A 13,883-nucleotide genomic window follows, 5' to 3' on the forward strand; every position below is an offset into this window, starting at 1 on the left:
TCCTTGTTTGCTGTTGGGGATATGGTTTGGTTGTCCTCTAGGAATCTTCATTTGAAAATTCCTTCTAAAAAACTGGGGCCTAAATTTGTGGGTCCTTTCAAAGTGGTTCAGATTGTCAACTCGGCAGCTGTGAGGTTGGGCATTCCCTCGTCCTGGAGGATTAATTCTGTGTTTCATGTGTCGTTACTTAAGAAGGCGCACACTCCTGATAAACAGGCGAAGCCTACTGTTCCTCCTGTTGATGAGGATGGAGAATTTGAGATTTCTCGCAGTTTGGATTCCATGTGGCATAGAGGAAGATTACAGTATCTTGTGTCCTGGAGAGGTTTCGGCCCCGAGGATAATTCCTGGGTGAAGGCCGAGGATGTCTCGGCCTCAAGGCTAATTAAGGCTTTTCACAGGAGATTTCCTGGTAAGGCTAGGCCTAGAGGATCCGGAGGATCCTCGTAAAAGGGGAGGTACTGTTAGAATCTGTTGTTTTACTATCGGCCATCTTGTTGTGGTTTGCTTGCTTCTAGTCTTTTCCTCTGGTGCTGGGTTTCTTGGTCACGTGATCTCTGCACTCTTTATTACCCTGCACCTGGCCCCCATTCCCTGCTGGACATCAGTGTTGTATCGCTCGTGCTCTGGCTAAGTAGCCTTGTTTAGTTCTTCTTGCTTTTGACTATAGTTATCCTGGGACTTCTTGTTCCACCAGTTTTGTTTTCTTTAATTTGCATTTCTGCAACTAGCTTTTCTGTTAGGAGGTCTCCTGCTTTTGCTCCCGGTCCTTAGATCTTTTAGGGACCCCTTTCCCCATCCTACAGGTCTTCGTTTGAGTTCAGTGCAGGAGTTTCGGGGGGGCTATTCATAAGGAATAGGGCACCCACCTCAGCGTAGGGTTTAGCTGAGTCTCAATGCAGGGACAGCTTCTCCCTCCTATTCCTTAGTTCTAAGTTGCAGAACATAACACCTACAGTTCCTCGCAGACAGTGGCTGCAAAGCTTCTAAAAGGAATCTCCAGTTTTGCTGTACAACTGTCACGTTTTTAGGCCACTGTATTTCTGCAGGGGTGAAGCAGCTCACTACCGACAGAAAGAAGGCTATTGAGATGCTCACCCCTCCTTCCAATCCTGCAGCCCTGAGAACTTTCCTTGGCATTGTCTCATATTGTCGCCCATGGGTTGGAAATGCCTTGGCCCTTATTGCTGCCACTGTATGATTGTCTATCTACCCAGTCTTTCCAACTTTTGACTTCTGAAGCCCTAGAAAACGTCTATGCCCTCAAACTGACCATCGCTTCCGCTCCGGCCTTAGGCGTCCAAGACTACGCAAAACCTTTCAGGCTGTACTTTCATGAACAGTCAGGCCATGCTTTTGGTGTACTTACCCAAGCCCCTCGTGGTCAACAGCGACCGGTGGCCTACTACTCCACCCGCCTAGACCCCGTAGCAAGGGATGCTCCCTCTTATTTGAGAGCCATAAATGATGTGCAGCTCCTCCTAGCTAAGTCTGCTGAAATTGTTCTGAATTTCTCCCTCACTGTTTATGTCTCTCATGATGTTATTGTCATTCTTTCTCAAGTACAACCGAAACATCTCAGTACTACTTGCCATCTTAGGCTTCAATGTGCCATCCTCATGCCTGATAACATCACCATTCACTGTTGCACTACTCTGAATCCAGCCACGTCGTTGCCTCTGGAGGGAGGAGGGGGTGGTAGTAGTGGTAACCTGGGTGACCTGCTAGTTGAGCCAACAGAGAAAGATGTAGACTGTATACAACTAATGTCCCAGGAAACGGGGGTTTCAGTTATGTTACCGATGTCCCACTAGATAACCCAGACCATGAGCTCTTTCTGGATGGATCACGGTATGGCATGGATGGCCGGTTCTACACTGGATATGCTGTTGCTTCCCTCCATGAAACCATAATAGCAGAACCACTGCCTCACACATGTCCATCCAGGAAGCTGAACTCCATGCCCTAGAAGAAGTCTGCAGACATGCTAAAGACCAAACTGCCACCATTTATACAGATAGCGGCTATGCTTTTTTGGCATTGCTCACCACTATGGTCCTATATGGAAAGCTCAATCTTTCCTCACAGTGGCAGGCAAGCCTATCAAGAATTATAAATCCGTCCAATGCCTGATGGAGGCCCTACTTTTACCCAAGAAAGTTACCATAGTGAAAGTCAAAGGCCATGCAAAGGACGACTCAATTACTGCTAAAGGCAACCTGTCTGACCAGGATGCAAAATATGCAGTTTGCCAACCAAGAGACAACCCTGCCGGGGTGGCAGCTGCACTAGTAGCCTCCACCACGAACCCACCTATAACCTTCTCCAGAAACTATAACAACAGTCTTGGGTTGAAGAATTCGCCAGATGGCTAGAGAATGGAGCTATGCAGTCACCAGAAGGACTGTGGCATGGGGAGGGGTGGGCAAAGTTTGCTTTCCCCAGGTTCTGTATCCCATGATGGCTCAAGCCACCCATGGCAATACTCACCAATCAAAGACTGCCATGACAGACCTCGTCCACCACCATTGGTATGCTCCTGGGTTCAGTGTCACTGCAGCCAAACACATTCAAGCCTGTCTGACCTGTGCGCTCAACAATGTAGGACGCACCACCAAGACGCCTATGAGACACACCGAGGTCCCTGTACCCGTTTCAGCATCTTCAGATAGACTACATTCAACTCCCCAAAATGCAAACCTACAAGTATGTACTTGTGATTGTCGACCTCTTCTCAGGATGGCCAAAGGCATACCCCGTATGTAAAGCCACTGCCAAGGCTACAGTGAAGAAATTGATCTCAGAAGTCTTCTGCAGATAAAGGGTGTCTGAGACCATAGAGAGTGACAGAGGCACCCACTTTACCGGAAAAGTAATGCAGGAAATAATGTCTACCCTGGGAGTGGAACAGGCCTTTTATATTCAATATTATCCACAAAGTCGCGGTAGAGAGATTGAATGGGACCCTGAAACTGAAAATCTAGAAAGCCATGGCTGAAAAGGGCAGACCATGGACAGAATGCTTGCCCTTTGCACTCTCCTCAATCAGGTATACTCCCAACAAAAAGACAGGCCTCAGCCCATATGAGGTGTTATTTGGTCAACCCCTAAGCTAGGGTTGTATTTTCAAAAGGGTTGTACTTACAAAACGCTTGTCTGACATATACTCTCGAGTTTACTCTTCTCTTCCAGATCCAGATTCTGTGGAAGGGTGCCACCCTCTGCAGCCCGGACACTGGGTGGTGATCAAAAGACACGTCAGCCCTCTAGCCTCAATTTGATGGACCCTTCCAAGTTCTGATGACAATAGAGATGGCCATAAAGCTCTAGGGATGCACAAAGCACAGTCCAGGCATGTTTACATACATAGTTACATAGGTTGAAAATAAGACATAGGTCCATCAAGTTCATCCTTTCTCCATCAGTTATACACTTTATATCGCTAGACTATTTATAACTCACAATGCCATTTATTGTGAGAAAAGCATCCAGCTCTTTTTCAAATGCTATTATAGTATAGTATCTGCTATTACTACCTCTTGTTGTTGGTTATTCCACAGTCTGACTGCTGTAACTAGAAAGAACCCTTTCCTATTTAGATGCCGGAATCGCCTTTCCTCCACACATAATGAATGTCCTCTGGTCCTTCGTAAGGTCCATGGAAGGAATAAGTCATGTGCCAGTCCTTTGTTTTAATCACACATATATTTATACATGTAAATGAGATCTCCTATGAAGCCTCTTTTTCCTAAGCTAAACATGCCCACTCATCATAGGAGAGGCCTTCATCCCATGTAATAATCTAGTTTCCGCCTTTGAATTGACTAACTTTCCAATATTATTTTAAATATGTAGAGCCCAAAACTGGATGCCATATTCTAGATATGGCCTTACAAGCAATTTATACAGGAGTAATAATACACTGAGATCTATTTCAGTTCTCTTTTTATACAACCTAAACTATTGTTTGCTTTTGCAGCTGTTGACTTACATTGACTACTGTAGATTAGCTTACTTGCAACTAGAATACCCAATACCTAATCTTTAACATCTGATAAATTTCCATCTATTGTATATGCAGCAATACGAATGCTCCATCCTAGGTGCATTACTCTACATTTATCGACATTGAAATTCATTTGCCAAGTGTTTGCCCATTTGATCTTATCCCGATCACTCTGTAATATTATAATCAAGCTCAAATTTTAATATCCTACATAGTTTGGTGTCGTCAGCAAAGACTGACACTTTACTCTCAATCCCATCCCCAAGGTCATTAATGAAGAGAATAAAAAAAATTGATTATAACAATGATACTTTTGGTCCCCACTACTCCCGGTTGACCTTATCACATTTAGATAATGTACCATTATGCTTTTTTTTTTCTGTCTCTTAACCAGTTTTTTCCCCGACGTGCACAGAGTGTCCCCTAGTTTCTGGAGCTTCAGTATAAGGCTGCTATGTTGTACAGTATCAAATGCCTTTGCAAAGTTCAGACTGTATCAGCCACATGGCGAACATCCAGATTTTCAGTTACCTCCTCATAGAAACCCAACATGTTGGTTAGACATGACTTATATTTCATGAATCCATGTTGGTTGTCAGTTATTATATTATTCCCTGCAATATACTTTTGCAGGTCATGTCTTATAATGCCTTCAAAAATTTTGCAAATCACCTATGTCAAACTTACAGGATGGTAGTTTCACTGATCCACCTTCTTACCCTTCATGAATAAGAACTGGGATCATATCTTGGTAATTGTGGTACAGAACATAATTACGGAGTGTTTACGAATATATTACTAGAATCTAGTATTACGTTTATTCTCTCTAGTAACAAAATGTCCAAGAATAAAATGAAAACATTATGCTTATATAGGGCAGTATTAATTATAATAAGACAAAAACAAAGGGCGTTTAAAACCTTTAGTAAAGCCGAGAAATCAGAAATGGAATTTCAAGCATATAAAGATCTCAATAAGAAATATAAAGAAAAAAATCAAGCTACAAGTTACCGGAGAAGCAAATCACCAACAACGTTTAAATAAATAAAAAAAAATTTGGAAATATATTCATGTTAAAAAAAAAAATCCAATGGCATCACCCCTTAAAAGAAGATAATAACAAGATAATTATAGAGAAACATACAAAAAAAAGGCTGAGACATTAAGCAGGCACTTTTCATCCATTTTCATCAATAAACTAACTGTTCCAGGTATCATTCAGCAAACCAGAAATCAACGTTCACCACCCAATATGACTAACTTAACACAAGAAGTACGGCTACGTCTGAGCAAAGATAATTATTGACAAAGCCTTAAGGTCACATGGTATTCATCTATGGATATTGAGGGAGTTGAGTTCAGTAATTAATTTTATTGTTTTTTTTAGGTTGAAGATAGACTTCTATCCAGCTCAAGCGGTAGTCTAACATGTTGCTCCAGAGCAGTGTTTCCCAAACTCCAGTCCTCACGACCCCTAACACATCATAAGGATTTCCTTTATTACACAGGTGATGAAATTATTAAGGCATCAGAAACTGCCATAGGTTGTGTCACATGTGCAATACTAAGGAAAACCTGACAACATGATGTGTTGGGGAGCCGGAAGGACGGAGCTTGGGAAACACTTCCAGAGGAAGGCAAAAACCCCATGAGGCAGACACTAATTGCCTCATATTAGGGGAAAAATTAATTCCTGACTCCACATAAGGAAATCAGACTAGTTCCCTGGATCAATATCCTATCACAGACTCAAGAAAGGCATCCAGACTCTTCTTGAATTTTAGTAGTGAATTGATTGACTACTATATTTCATTTTCTTAGATTATCTTGTAACAAGGCCAGTACCAAAAGATTGGAGGATGACTGATATGGTACGGTGGTTCTCATGCTCGATACTGAATAAATTGAGATGTTTTGAAAAAAATTTTTTTCATTTGCATATCATTAACATGTCCATCAATCTGGTGATTTCCATAATTCCACTACTTTTCCTTCTTTGTCTTGCAATTTCAGCATTGAGGAGTGTATTTAATTAGATCATTCTCCTTTTACTATTTAAATAGAAAAAGGACTACCAGCTGTCCTTCAACTTCCTAGGAAATATCAGTTAAAGAAGAATTAAATAGAGATCCAAACACAAGAACATTTGTTTTAAAAGCAGATCTCTAATAATAATTGGTAACAATTTTTAAAGTAGACATTTGAAGCTTCTCCCTTCCATCTGATCTGACATCAGGTGTGGGTAGATGCTGCCCAGAAAGGTTTCTTAGATAACTGTCCGATACTCAGCTTGTCTCGTCTAATTAATTGGACAGGTAATCAAGTTGTTAATAAGATGGTCCCCTTGGGAACTGTCCTAATCATTTATAAAAACACTGGTCAATGCATTTAAAATGCATTTATACTGTACTTTTAAATATGAGATTTTATACATATCATTGATATATAGGTGTTTTTTGGATTCTACTTAATAGATGTTTTTTGGTAAGTGCACACATTTCCTAATAATCAGTACTGAAAATTATACCATGTCAAAGTACAGTCTGTAGACAGACAGTCAACGTTTGGAAATTAAAAGTAATAAGAAGCAGGGTTTCGGCAATTGTAGGACACAGTGTGCTCCTGACGCACACATACGTTGCACGTTGCGTGCCTGCCTGGCATTCCCTTTAATATGTGTCTATCTGCTGGCACGCACTGTAATGTCGATGCTCCCTGCAGTGTGCATCTGTGTTCCAGCCATGCCACCTCAATAACAAGTAGTTCAACTCTCCACTGTGCTACTTGAGAATAAAAGTGAATAAAAGACCTAGTGGCCAGTCCATGGTAAGCAAGGATGTGAACATGTTTATGCCTCATTAAATGGCCATATATCTTTTCAATCAGCCCCATGTGTGCTCGTGGAATGCAATGAGGATAATTCTGCATATGTGACATGGATCTATTGAAGTAGAAAAATGCTCATCAATTACATGTACATCATACGAGGGGTGTTCAATAACTTTTCTACCCCAGTGTTAGAGAGCTGACCTTTTCTCTGCATGTTGAGACATGTCTAGACATGCAACAGGCACAGTAGAAGTTCAGTCTGATGAAAGAACCAGAAGTGACAGGATGGCAAGTGCAGTACAGTGCGGCTCTACAAAGCTAGTGAGTGACTTGGAGTGTCGTTCGGTAACTAAATTCCTTACAAAGGAAGAAAAGAAGTCTAAAGAAATCCATGAAAGCATGATTACTGTATTTGGTGATGATGCCAAGCACCAAGTAGTATTGAGCCAAGCAGTTTAAATGGGGGCAGGGAATCAATTGAAGATGATCCTCGTTCAGGCCAATCTTTCGAACCATCTTCAGAGGAATTGTGCCGTAAATTGTAGGCCATGATTTTGGAAAATCGTCGGGTCAAAGTTATATGTTGATTAGTTGTTACTGCTAACACATCTTACGATAAATATTATTAAATGTATTGTTTCCTGTAGCAACTAATCAAAATCATTTCAGTGCTTTTAAAAAAGCAATAAAATTGAGCAGAATCAATTTCACTCAATTGGTGTAGTCCGTCCACAACAGTCCAAATTTTAATATAAAATAAAAAGAAATGACTACTTCTCTGTGTGATTTCTTTGATGCTCAAGAAGATGTGATTTCTGTGTAAAAATTTTTCCACAATCTGAACAAGAAAATGGCTTCTCAAGTTTGTGAGTTTTCTGATGAGTAACAAGATGTGATTTCTGTGTAAAACATTTTCCACAGTCAGAACAGGAAAATGGCTTCTCCCCTGTGTGAATTCTCAGATGTGCAACAAGGTGTGATTTCTTTCTAAAACATTTCTCGCATTCTGGACATGAAATATTTTTCTGTTCGGAGTGCCCTTTCTGATGTCTAATAAGATCTGATTTCTCTGTGAAACATTTCCCACAATCCGAACATGAAAATTGCTTCTCCCCTGTGTGACTTCTCTGTTGTCTAACAAGATTTGATTTCTCTGTGAAACATTTCCCACAATCCGAACATGAAAATGGCTTCTCCCCTGTGTGACTTCTCTGTTGTCTAACAAGATATGATTTCTCTGTGAAACATTTCCCACAATCCGAACATGAAAATGGCTTCTCTACAGTGTGTCTTCTCTGTTGTCTAACAAGATTTGATTTCTCCGTGAAACATTTCCCACATTCTGGACATGAAAATGGCTTCTCCCTTGTGTGAGGTGTTTGATCAGCCTGTGATGAATCAGATGATAGCAGTAGCACCTGTTGAAAAGGACCAGATGATAAATTTTTGCTGTGTAGGGCTGGATGTGTATCTTGTATAATGGAATGCTCTTCATATGTATCTGGTGTGATATTGTAAAATATCAGAAATCCCTCTGAGTTCCTGGTGCAGTCACCTGCCAAGAATAAAACAGATTTTATTATTTCTCAATACATTGCCTAGAAATAATATTATTAAATACATGATTATGTACAAATGTTTTAATACAAACTCTAGTAAAAATCAACTAAGATGATGTTATTGATTTTTCTTGAACACAAAAAAAGACCGATTTTAATTAGCGGTTTGCATTAAGTTTTTAACCTCAATTAGGCATTTTGTTTTTTTTTGTATGAAAAAAATAAATTAATAAAAGTTCCTTGCACCCATTAACAGTCAATAGTTGAGACTAATTGATTATTATGTAGATCACAGGTTTCATTTTTCATGTCTCAGGTGAAGCCAACTTTTTCATTGGTTCACGTTACAGTGTGCCTGTCAATGGTCTTTTCTAGGTACATCTTTGTCACAATAGCACTGTTAGTGGAATCCTGGAAGCTTTTAATAGAGGTTCAGAGTACAGGATTAGTGCAAGCCACTTTGTTTACTAGATCACAAGGGTTGCCCTGGCCTTCACCCTTTAACCCCTGTACAGGGATTTATACTTACAGGGACCCCTCAGCTAGTGCCACAGAGTAAGTTGCTGCCCGGTAGAGCAAGCTGGTGGCAAGAAGGGTTGTCACGTGGGGTCAATACAAAGAGGTCATAGACAAAATTAGAAAGCAAGTCAGTAGTCTAAATACAAGCTAAGGTAAGTAAACAGGATAAATCAGGAAGACACAACAGGAGCACAGAACAGACCTATAAATCAGATAGCAGAACAATTGACTGGCAGTGGAAGTCAGAGCTTCAGGGGCTTAAATAGCTGACAGCCCTCCCAGGGTTCTCAGGTAGAAGTGATCAAAACCAGACCAAAATTAACCCCATAGCTCCGTGATTAAGCGGCTCCAAAAGTACCCCCCCAAAAAATAGGACTGTCGCTGTTACGTGTGGTCAGCAATAAAGACATGTCACTGCCCAGTGACCAAAGCAGAAATAGAAAAGACACGAATTGGCACAGATGTTACAATCTTTTATCCATGAAGAATCATAAAAGAGCCCATAAGTCAATGCTTTTAGGTGATGTCCATCCCATCTCTGCTGTTTGCAATAAACCAATGAAAAGAATCATTTAAATAGCATACAACTAATATGACAAGTAGAAAGATGAAAAGAGCGGAACTTCCATGGGTAAGATAAAATAAATTTATTTTATTTCTTTAAGCCATAATACCATACATACATGGATAAAAAACCTGACGCGTTTCTGGCATCCAAGATGCCCTTATTCAAAGTATAGTAATGAAATGGCAATGGACCTGTTTTAAGATAAACTCAGCCAATCACAATAAGACTATGAATGATGTGGGTAATTAACAGGTGTGCAAGAACATGAAATCTTAAATTTTATACAAGAAGTGAACAATTAATATATCTAAAAAAGATCACTCTTATAGTTCATACCTTTAGGATGTTTACTATCTAAATTTAATATCCAAAATGCTTCTCATAGCATAAGGCGTTTTTGACAATTGCCTCCTCTAGGGGGATATGGCACTTTTTCTATACCAAAGAATTTTAAGTGCGTTAAATCACCATTATACATAGTAACAAAATGATTGACAGCACCAGAATATGATCTTTTTTTTTTATATGTTGCTCAAATGTTCGGAAATCCGCTGTTTTAATTTTCTGGTGGTACATCTCATGTACCCTTTAAGATATTATTCAATAAAATTACATAATATTTGACAGCTCAGGGCCCTTATCTGTCTTCTCTTGAATAATCTAAATTGATTACCCCTGCACGTTGCGGCCCTTTTCCGTTTTTGCTCTTTTGTTTTTTGCCCCCCTTCTTTCCAGAGCCATAACTTTGTGGGACGAGTTGTACTTTTGAACGACATCATTGGTTTTACTATATTGTGTACTGGAAAACAGGAAAAAAATTCCAAGTGCGGTGAAATTGCAAAAAAAATGCAATTTCACATTTATATTTTTTTTTTTACCACATTCGCTATATGGTAAAACTGATCTCCAGGTCATTACGAGTTTGTAGATACCAAACATGTACAGGTTCTTTTTTATTTAAGTGGTGGAAAAAAAATACAAAATTTGCTTAAAAAAAGTCTCTATTTTCCAAGACCCGCGGAGTCTCCATTTTTCAGGATCCGGGGCCGGGTGAGGGCTTATTTTTTGCGTGCCGAGCTGATGTTTTTACTGATACCATTTTTGGGTAGATATGATGTTTGATGTTTGGATTGCTCACAATTGCATTTTATCCTGATTAGCTTTTACGCTCTTTTGATCAAAATTGTGTTAACTAAGTAGCCTATGTTATTTACATGTATTACTACTACTTATGTACTTACTGCAGGGTATCTCTTCATTTGTTTTTATTCTAGGTTTTGTCTGTTAATGGCTGCAGTGTGAATGTGCACCTACACATTGCAATTAAATTAACAGGAATGATGGCCCATGATTTTGGTTTAGAATAAATTTAGCATCTTTTATAGGAAAAGTTTATAAATAATACAATATAAATACATTTTATATTCTAACAATCTAAGTCCCCTATTCATAAGAAAGGCAGAGTCTCTCAGAAGCAAAGATGGTCAGAGTTTCACTAATCTGTGAACAACTGCATCTAAAAATTGTGGTACAATTTCATAAAAATGTTTTTTAACGTAAAAAAAAAATTGCAAAGAATCAAACGATTTAGTGATCATGGAAAAATCCATGTGCACAAGGGACAAGGCCGATGGTCAATTGGATGCTCGTGATCTACTGGCCCTCTGGCAGCACTGCAAACCACAAATGCAAGTTAAAGCTCCATCACGCCAGAAGTAGCCATATATGAACAAAAAATGCTGGAGCCATCTTTGGGCCGTAGCTCATTTAAAATGGACTGAAGTAAAGTGGAAAACTTTTTTGTGGTCAGATGAATCAAAATATGAAATTCCTTTGGACTCAAGAGGAGAGGGACCATCTGGTTTGTTAGCAATGCACAGTTCAAAAGCTTTCATTTCAGATGGTACGGGCTTGCATTAATACCTACCGTATTTTTCGGACTATAAGACGCACTTTTTTCCTCCAAAATTTTGGAGGAAAATGGGGGGTGTGTCTTATAGTCCGAATGTTGGGGGGGGGGGTGTATATATATGTGGGGTGTGGGGGGAGCGGTAGTGGTGGAGGAGCGGGGCACAGGAGGCAGCCTACACTGCTGCAGCCTACACTGTCCCCGCTGCTAAGGAAAATGAATATTCATGCTCCTTAATAGAGGCACACAGTGTAGCCGCGCTGCGGCTCCTGCTGATGCTGGAATCGCCTGTGCCCGCTGTTAAAGGGCATGAATATTCCACCTCTCTCCACGCCCATGGGCGTGAGGAGGGGGCGAATATTCATGCCCTTTAATAAGCAGGCACACGAGATAGCCGGCAGCAGCAGGAGCCGCAGCGCGGCTCCGCTGTGTGCCGGCTATGAAGGAGAGTGAAGTCACTGCTCCCCGCGCACACAGTCCCGGCGTGGGGAGCAGTGACTTCCGACAGCTGATCTCTCCTTGTGAGCCACGCATGGCAGTGACGCCATGCGCAGCTCACATGGAGAAATCAGTGGAGGCAGACAGGACGCAGCGCTGGAGGAGAGAAGAAAGATGAGTAGGAGTGTTTATTTTTTTTAAATGTGCAGCATGATGGGGATTAGGGGGACCATGCATACTAGGATAAGGATGAGGGGGCCATACATACCAGGGTAAGGATGAGGGGGCCATACATACCAGGATAGGGATTAGGGGTGCCATGCATACCAGGGCAGGGATGAGGGGTGCCATGCATACCAGGATAGGGATTAGGGGTGCCATGCATACCAGGACAGGGATGAGGGGTGCCATACATACCAGGATGGGGAATGCAGTGCCATGCATACCAGGACAGGGATGAGGGGTGCCATGCATACTAGGACAGGAATGAGGGGTGCCATGCATATCAGGATAGGGATGAGGGGTGTCATGCATACCAGGATGGGGATTGCTGTGCCATACATACCAGGATGGGGATTGTTGTGCCATGCATACCAGGACAGGGATGAGGGGTGCCATGCATACCAGGACAGGGATGAGGGGTGCCATGCATACTAGGACAGGGATGAGGGGTGCCATGCATATCAGGATAGGGATGAGGGGTGCCATACATACCAGGATAGGGATGAGGGGTGCCATGCATACCAGGACAGGGATGAGGGGTGCCATGCATACCAGGATAGGGATGAGGGGTGCCACGCATACCAGGATAAGGATGAGGGGTGCCATGCATGCCAGGATGGAGGGGTTCCATGCATACCAGGATGGAGGGATGCAAGGCATACCAGGTTGGGGACCACATATAAAAGGAAGGGGGGGGCATATATACCAGGATGGGGGATATTGTCAGAATTGGGGGACATTACCCCTATACCAATGTCAGCAGAAGACCCCCCTCCCCTTAAAAGTGCATCATGACCACATTTTTTGCTTACATTTTTTTTTTTCCCTCCTCTAAAACCTAGGTGCGTCTTATGGTCCGATGCGTCTTATACTCCGAAAAATACGGTATGTCATGGGCAAATTACACATCCTGAAAGGCACTATCGATGCTGAGCGTTATATAGAAGTTTTAGAACAACATATGCTCCATCCAGACAATGTCTATTTCAGGGAAGGCCATGCATATTTCAGCAAGACAATGCTAAACCTCACACTGCATCCATCACAGCAGCATGGCTTCTCAGAACAGTTCTGATTATGAACTATCCGCCTGCAGTTCAGACCTTTCACTAATATGAAACATTTGAAGCATTATGACACAAAAAAATCCAGTAAGGGCTTTGGATTGTGGATCAGCAAAACAATATTACATCAGACATGAATGGGACAACATTCCTTTCATAAATATTCCATCAATTGTCTCCTCACTTCCAAGACGTCTACAGACTGTTGTAAAAATAAGAGAGAAGGCTACACAATAGTAGACACAGTCCATGCACAAATATGTTTGAGTTGTGTTGCCCACATCAATTACGAAATTATTACATTTTTTCAAATGAAATGGAAATAGTCCAACGTTCAACTTCTGATCTGTGTCCTATGTCCTGTTGTGAATAAAATATGGCTATAGGAGATTTCCAAATCATTGCATTCTTTTCTATACATTTTACACAGCAGCCCTAAAGGGAGCCGGCTCTCAATCAGCATGACATCGGCAGTGACGCCCCGTCGACAGAGTGGACAGGAAGAGGAAGAGCTTACTTGCTGACATGAGGTCAGATAAAGTAGCAGAATCGCCAGAAGGAGATGCCCGTAAACGTTCTGTGCCCGCAAAGATCAGCACCAAGCTAGAACAAGCAGGTAGTAAGCAACTGCCTGTTTGTAAGTTCATAGCCCATAGGAAAAAATACAAAAAGTACTGGATAACTCCTTTAACAGATTATTGATTATAGAAGAGTAATAAGTTCCCTACAGCATTAAATTCACTGATTATGCCGTTGACTAGAGGAAAGA

General features: G+C 41.3%; 1 protein-coding gene across 1 annotated transcript in view; it reads right to left on the bottom strand.

Moving 5' to 3' along the window:
- Positions 1-4,983: 4,983 nt before the first annotated feature.
- The window catches only part of LOC141271452 (uncharacterized), a 55,905-nt gene continuing 47,005 nt past the window's right edge, over positions 4,984-13,883 (bottom strand). The window contains exon 13 of the mRNA XM_073681523.1: positions 4,984-8,390. Coding sequence (XP_073537624.1) covers positions 7,606-8,390 — 785 coding nt within the window. The 3' untranslated portion in view covers positions 4,984-7,605. The remainder of the gene's footprint in view (positions 8,391-13,883) is intronic.

This window comes from Phyllobates terribilis, unplaced genomic scaffold (assembly GCF_046119375.1).
Source record: "Phyllobates terribilis strain yellow unplaced genomic scaffold, ASM4611937v1 Scaffold_5__5_contigs__length_657084704, whole genome shotgun sequence".
Lineage (NCBI taxonomy): Eukaryota > Metazoa > Chordata > Amphibia > Anura > Dendrobatidae > Phyllobates > Phyllobates terribilis.